Source organism: Sturnira hondurensis, unplaced genomic scaffold (assembly GCF_014824575.4).
Source record: "Sturnira hondurensis isolate 20B ecotype Veracruz unplaced genomic scaffold, ASM1482457v3 Scaffold0004136, whole genome shotgun sequence".
NCBI lineage: Eukaryota > Metazoa > Chordata > Mammalia > Chiroptera > Phyllostomidae > Sturnira > Sturnira hondurensis.
This window is the reverse complement of record NW_028076767.1, coordinates 923,776-931,687: the sequence shown is the minus strand read 5'-3', so window position 1 is coordinate 931,687 and position 7,912 is coordinate 923,776. Positions and strand designations below refer to the sequence as shown.

General features: G+C 36.0%; 1 protein-coding gene across 1 annotated transcript; it reads left to right on the top strand.

The window, feature by feature from the left end:
- The first annotated feature begins 777 nt into the window (after positions 1 to 777).
- On the top strand, positions 778 to 5,258 carry FAM237A (family with sequence similarity 237 member A). Its single transcript, XM_037044692.1, has 2 exons — positions 778 to 1,189; positions 5,093 to 5,258. The coding sequence occupies exons 1-2, from the start codon at positions 778 to 780 to the stop codon at positions 5,230 to 5,232; spliced, it is 552 nt and encodes a 183-aa protein (XP_036900587.1). The 3' UTR covers positions 5,233 to 5,258.
- The last annotated feature ends 2,654 nt before the right edge of the window (positions 5,259 to 7,912 follow it).

Below are 7,912 nucleotides of genomic sequence, written 5' to 3'. Positions count from 1 at the left end.
TGTCTGAAGTGTAACAATTTCAAAGTGGCATATGGATGCCTTGATATTATTGCAACAGGCTTTGATAGCCAGAAAAGTTAAATGGGAGGCAAATCATTTTCATTGATATTCTTGGCACTTATAACAAGAATATAGAAATAAGAAAATGTCATCTTTATAAAATGTAGAGCAGAATTGGAGAACATTTCTGGTGTTGGTAAAAGGTCTATTGAGTCCACTTTAATGGGGTAAATGTATGTTCCTTGGTCCACATATTTTTAGCATACTATCTTGTGTTTGTTTTTTTATTTACAACAGCATACAATTCTTATACTCTTTTTAAAAAATTAAAATAAAATCATCCTGAATAGGAAAGCATCCAAAGGCAAGATTATATAAAAATTCTTAATTGCATGGAAGTCCTTGATTAAGATAGATAAGCTAAATTACAGTATTATAGAATAATGAAAGCTATGCAACAAGATTTTAAATTTTCACTTAATACTCCTAAACTACATTCTTCTGTGCTAAGGAAAAACACATTCACTCATTCATCTCAGAAGGAATACTTCTTAGGAGTACATATTTCTTAGGCTATATATCTTGGTTTTATACTACGCAACTGGACAATGAATCATTCAAGATAGAATGGGGCTTATAATATGGAAGGAAGGATAAGACTTTTCCTAGAGACAGTGGGGTCACCAAAGTTTTTAAAGGCATAATTATTTTCTTTCCTGAGTGTAGCACCAGCAGGGACTCATATGAGATGTTTCTATCATGTGCATTTTCAGGGTCATGGCTGATCCTGGAAACAGAGGAGGGATCTACCGCCCCTTGAGCCTCGCCTGCTCCCTGCTCATTGTGGGAATGTGCTGTGTGTCTCCTTGCTCTTGCCACAGCCAGACAGACCTGCTGGCTCTTAACCAAGCTGATCCTCAGTGCTGGGAGTCCTCCTCAGTGATCCTCCTGGAAATGCAGAAGCCTCGAATTTCCAACACTGTGTCAGGGTTCTGGGATTTTATGATCTACCTGAAGTCATCTGGGAACTTGAAGCATGGGGCATTGTTTTGGGATCTGGCCCAACTCTTCTGGGACATCTATGTGGACTGTGTTCTCTCCAGGAACCATGGCTTAGGAAGGAGGCAATTGGCTGGAGAAAAAGAGAAGATCTCAGCAGGGCATCCACAGCATATGAGGGGAAAACAAGGTGGTCAAGTTCAGGTCCCAGATCTTGGAAGGGTCAATCAAATATGAATGTGCTGAATTGTGTGGAAGAAGGAAATGGCTTTAGAAAAATCTACTGCCACATATATTCCTTCCAGGGGTGAACCCCCAAAGCACATACATGATAGAAAGATAGATAGTACTTTCTGTTATATTTCATAGTAGCTTTTTATATTAACTTATTTTTCTCATTCTTATAGTTCATGTGAACATCAGCAAGGAAAAGTCAGAAAGACAAGGAAGGGGAAAAGCATGAGTCCCAAAATACAACATGAAGTTATAAAAGGATGCCCCCAAATTAACACTGTTCTTTTACCATTAGCCTGAATATTAGGTCATAATCTGTGTTTACTTCTTCTATGGCATTGAGAAGATTTGAATATAAACCTGGGGAACACTCACAACACAAAAACTCTTGCTCTTTTTAAATAATAGAAGAAAAACAAACCCAAACACATTGCTTTCATGTTAATGGAAGGGCTACTTGAGATGTATTTAATTGATGAATAAGGGATAGAAAAATTGCCTGCAAATTGACTCCTCATTGTTTTTAAACAAATCTTAAGTAATTAACTTCCAGCATGCTGAATAATTAAAATTTAATAATTTGGAATTTCCTACAAATTTAGAGGTTTTTACTTAAGTAAAGATTATAGTAAAATAAAGTCTTCTCTGGGGGCACTAGAAGAAATACCTTTTACAGAATTAGTATGTGGGAGAACTAGCCCATTAGTTGAGAGATCCCTTAGCCCTATACGTATTGCTCTTGTTCTTTTTTGGTGGTGTTTCAACTAATAAGTTTCCAACACTTGCAGCAAGGGCTGTTTCAGTGGTAGTGACTCTTAGAATTATTTATGTAGTTTAGGAATATTTTGTGGAAAACTAAAACATAATCAATTCTTGCACATGTATATTTTATTTTGAGCATTCTTATGTATCTCCATAATCTATTAAAATAGCAATTAACAACAGTAGTTTTAGACCAACCTTTTCCCAAGATATTGTAGAGCTTTTATGTACTTAGTTTGTTTTAACCTTAGTAACTAAAAATCCTCATGGTTTCCTGATCTATAACACCAGATAATCCACTAATATTGTTTATAGATAAATTTATTATTTGAGCAAGTGTTATTGTCACTTAGACCAATTTTCTTTTTTAGAAGAAAAATTCTTTCATCAGCTAAGCTGCTAAAGTAGAAACACAAAATGAGTGTCTTTAAATGTTGGTAACCAAAACGTAAACAGCGTTTTAAGCAGAGGCTGGCAAGACATCAGCATCATTAAGGACTGGATATTTTCTTCCTCTGCACTGTAGAGGCCTTTCTTCCATTCTTACCACGTTTAGCTATTGTACCATTTTTTTTGTATTTTGCACTCACTTTGAATTACTCAAGTTTCTATGGAATAAATGAAAACAATATTTGTGTTCAGCTGAACTATTCTTTCCCTGAAACAGCTTTTGATTTGCTTGCTTGCTTGCAACAGGGAGAATATTTTTTGGAGCATACTTCAACACGGCATTTCTATCTTCATTTAACTTCAGTTGTGGAAGCCACTTCCCTCGCCTTGCTACAGAATTGATATTGACCCAGCTGTTCTGTAAACTTTAGCTATACAAGTGGCAAGAGCAAATATTTCACTTTATTGAAGTTATTTTAACATTTGACATAAACAATCATTTGCAGATCAGGAAACAAGAATTTCCATTTGGTTGGCATAATTACAGTCAAAGAGGGTCTTGGGTCAAGAAGACACTGTGTCTGAAAGTTCAGTCATGGCAGGAACACTGAGATTTCATCTCAAGAGGCTTGATTAAATCTCTAGTGGCTCAACTGGTCCAGGATGTACTTGCACAAATTCTGCACTAATTTTTCTTTTGTCTTTGGAGGATTAACATGCTACCAGGTTGGGATGGGGTAAAGGTGAAGAAGTGTTAGCCTCTATTGTTCTCAGGGAAATCACATAATCAGAATCGAAGGAAAGAACTACCCATTTTTCAGACTATAAGATGCATCCACCCCCCATCCCACCCCAATTTGGGAGCAAGAATGGCTGTTAATGCTGCTGTCAAGTTCTGTTTATATTTACATTGGTGAAATATTATGTTATTTATGTTATTACATATTTTACCACATTTTTTGCTTCAAAATTTTTTTCCTATGTTCCTCTAAAACCTAGGTGCATCTTATGGTCTGAAAACTATGGTAAATTAAGTGCCTGCATAACGTGCAAAAGTTCTTGTTACTGTGATGGCTTTGAATGAATTAGCTCGCATATAGTTGAGAAATGTTGCTATAAATCATGTTTTGTTAAAAACATAAACTCCCATGTAATTTTGTATGTTAATATATCACATTTGTTAACATAGCTAAACAAATATAAAAACAGTAACTGTCAAATAGCTATGTACCTGGGCAAGTTAATTAACTTATTTATCTCTCAGTTTCTTCATCTGAAAAAGAGGGGTATGGAGAGAATTAGATGACCCATGAAGTCTCTGAACGTTCTCTGTTCTAATGGTCTGAGTCTATAAAGAGAAATGTACAAAAGCCATGTATTTCACTCTGGAGAGAATCTTGGCAGCTTACCGACCTGGGGGATGGATGACCTGGGTGCCATGGTTGTTTACGGCAGTGATAAGCAGGAACAGAGGAGGCTCAGAAATGAAGGGAGAATTCTCAAAACTGGAGGCTGAGGATAGCACTTGAGGAAAAAAACACAGACAACTCCAGTGATCATTGTTATTTAGTCTAGAATGATATGAGCTAATAATTGAATGCTGAACTGTCTGGAAGGTGTGAGGACAGTGTACCAAGGCTTAACCACTAAATTATAATGGGTTACATGAAGGCAGAGAAGGAGAGGCAGGTGGGGGCGCTGGAGTGGGGAGAGATCAAAACAGAGGCAGAGACAGGTGCTAGATCAATTGATTTAGGAAAAGAATATCCTGATGATAACTCTCCCATAGAAAATAACAGAGTTGAGGTTAATTTATGAATTAGTAGACACTTCAATGCAACTGAAGGGATTGTTAAAGTATATCCTCATTTGTGTCAAAAATGGCAGCCTTTTCCTTTAAAAAATCTTGCTCTGCCACTGAGAAGAATAGAAAAACCTGCCTGCCTGGGGAGTTTGTATGTTTTTTAAAAATTGTGAGTCTTTGCTTTCCTCCATGACAAAAAAATTAAAATGTAGACTTAGAATTGGACGATATTTACAGTTGGTGTCCAACTAGCTGGCAAAATTTTAAAATACTAAACAGAAGAGAAAACAATGCTTCAGAGATATAAATAATTAAGGTTCACAAATTATTGATTTTCTACTTCAAGAAATTTCCTAAGAAACACATTCAGAAATTACTCATCTAGAAATCTATTCTCAGGAGACATTCAGAGATGTAACCAGTGATGAGGTATGAGGCTATTCACCGCAGTATTATTTATAGTAACGGAAAATTTGAAAATAGTTTAAATGTCCATAATAGGGTAATGGTAAACTACATTATGGTATAAAGTGTGTGTGCATATAACTATGGTTATTTCTGGAAGAATATATTTAGGGTAGTTTCAAGTTTTTTCTTTATACTTTTATATTAAAATTATATAATGACCATTTCTGTTTTTTAACTAGAAAGATATTTTAATATGTGTTAATAAGAAATCTTTTTATTTTAATTTACTTAATTTATATTATATAACTAAACATTATAGGATACAAAACTTTACGTCAACACAAACTTACATACACACCTCTGCAATTAACTTGTACAGAATTTTAATAGTAGAGGGGCAAATATAGCAGATCTTCCTTTTAAAACCAACACATTGATATTTATTAACCTGAAACAATTTCAGTGACTTAATGATTTGTTCCTTTTCTCTACTAGGTGCATATTCTCAGCAACTCAGAATCCCTTCCCTGAAGAAGAAAAAGGTGATGGAAGATTTGCTAAACGCGCACATGCGCAGGAGTGGGGCTAAGCTCGCTGGAGAAGTAAGCAGAGGCCTGGAAATAAAGACAAAATAACCTCAGGGCTAACTCAAATCTTGGAATTTAAAGAGTGTCTATTTTGTCTTGACTATTGATCATTTATTTACTTGGTGGGAATGTCCAGAGATAAATATTAATCCGCCTTCAGAGTGTTTAGGTTCATCCTCCAAGACTGTGAGCGAGCTCCTTCCCATGTGACGTCACCGCCAGATCCTCCGCAGCCTGAAAGAGTTCAAAGAGCTCTCCAAGATGACTGGGGGTTGCGGGATACTCACCTTCCTTGCATTCATTTTGATCACGTGTTCTGAGATGCATGACGTTGTTTCTGAACTAGAGTGTCATACATTCAACGTGAAGACATTGCATGCCTTCCAGGCCACTAACAGCTAGACAGCTTATGCACAGGCATATAAGCAACTATATTAATTACCAGTTACTGATGACCTGTTATACCAGAATCTTGTTTGAAAGAATATTTTTGAATATTTTGAACTGAATATTTTGAACTGAATGAAGCAAAAAACAAAACAAAAATAAAGAGTTCTTCTAATGGAAACAAAATGAATAAAAAGCTCTGAACCCCAGGTAATATTATTAAAGTTTCTTTATTTCAGTGTTTACTGTTACCATTAATGATCATCAAAACTTGAATAAAATAGCATTGGGTGTTCCTTCCAAATTAGCATATTTTCTGTCTGATTAACTATTAAAACTTCGTAATTGGTTACACTTTGCATTGAAAAGCAAGCCAAAAGTCAAATGAACATCTTTGTAAGAAAATTACCCATAGCATTTTTTCCCTTAAAATGACCAGGCCTGAATGAGGTTCATAGCAGAGAAGTCTAATTAGCAAATGTATTTGTGTTCCAAACATATTGCTCTTTTTATCTTATATAGTTGCTCTCATCTCTCTAATCATTCCAATAGAACCAATGATTGACCAGTTTTGAATTTCAGATGTGGTAGAAATTCACTTTCTTTTTCTAGGTCCAAAGGAAGCCTAGGTACATGTTTTCACTGAAGGTTTAGGGCCCTCCATAGACTAAAATTATTATCTAAAAGGTTATTATTAGAAGACTCAACTGCTTCTGGCGATTGGTCAAGCCCTCCAATAAAGGAAGCAAGCCTGGGAAGGGGGCCAGCCTCAGCTTTCCTTGGTCGGGAGATTGAGCACCTTGGAGGCTGCCGCTGTTCAGCTACCATTTCTACGTGGGCTCATGCTTTTGCTTTCAAGCTACTTGCTCTAATGTTTTTTATCATATTCTTTTAAAAGATCACATAAACTCATTACCTCTTATAAATCAATAAAAAAGACACTACTCTTTTCTACAATGCTTGTACAACGCCTGCCCCTTGCTCCTGTCTCACCTTGGTTCACATGACAGAAAGGCTGCCCAACTTTTTCTGCAAAGGGTCAGGTAGTAAATATTCTATGTTTGTGGGCCATCCAGCAATTCTGCCTTTGTAGAATGAAAGATGATGCAGACAACACATAAACATACGAGCGTGACTGTATCCCAACAAAACTTTGCTTACAGACTCTAAAATTTGAATTCATATCGTTGCCGAGGGTCACAAAATAATTATTCTTTGAAAAATGTTTGATTATTAAAAAACACAATAAACACTCTTAGCTCATAGCCTGTCTCTAACCAGCAGTGGGCAGGGTGTGGCTCATGGGTTGCAGCTCGCTGACCAGTGCTCTGGGGCGCGCTTATCAAACTCGTAAGGAACAAGCTGGGATGAAACAAGGAGAGGGAATACACTAAGCAGCAAAACGAAAATAAAAAATTTGTGATAAACTGAAAAGCAAGTTCAAAATTATTAGGATGAAACTGAACAAAGAAAACCTAGTCCTAATCTTACCCTATTGGACGTCATTTCACTTTGGAAATAGTACTAGAAACTGTGTATCATATAAATAAAATCTAATGCCTCTCTTAATATAGCATGGACTGCACATTAAGATAATAGGTAAAACAATGGAATCATAACTATTTATTGAGAGAAAGTGCAGAGCAGTGCTTACAGTACAGGCACAGGAGCTGGGTTTGAATCTCAACTGCTTTAAGTATCAACCAAATAACTTTGGACAGGTTGCTGATCCCCTTTGTGCTTCAGTTTTCTTATAAAACATCTACTTGCTAGATTTGTTGTGAGCATCAAATGAATTACTACTTACAAGGTGCTTAGAAACAAAGTGCTCTAACCATCAAAAATATTAGCTACTACTGTGCCCATTATTAAGTCGAGCATCTAATTACATACATAGAAAGACCCTAATTACATATCATAATTCATAGAGAGAAAGGAAGCACACAGGTTCCTTGGCCGAACTCATTGGATGTGGAGTCTTAATGAGAAACACTCATGTTTTAAAAATAAATTTGAGATAGTTGTGGATTTATAGACACTTGTAAGAAATAATACAGAGATATCCTATACAGCATCCAGTCTCTGTCAATGACAACCTCTTGCAAACTATAGTATAATAACACAACCAGAAAATTGGTACAATCCACAGTTTATTGAGAGTTCACCAGTTCTGCATGCATTCAATTGTGTGTGTGTATTTGTAAGTTTATTCTCGAGCAAGACCAACCAGATAGAAAATTAGGTCACTAATTAAGTCATTTAAATAATATTGAAGAAAGTAGTTGCACAAGTTCATATAGGTCACACACTTGAGTATGACTTCCATGGTTTTCAAAGTAAG

Coding starts and splice junctions, on each gene's coding strand:
- FAM237A (XM_037044692.1), top strand. CDS start 778: ATGGCTGATCCTGGAAACAGAGGAGGGATCTACCGCCCCTTGAGCCTC. Junction 1,190..5,092: donor GCATATGAGGGGAAAACAAG/GTGGTCAAGTTC, acceptor TTTCTCTACTAG/GTGCATATTCTCAGCAACTC.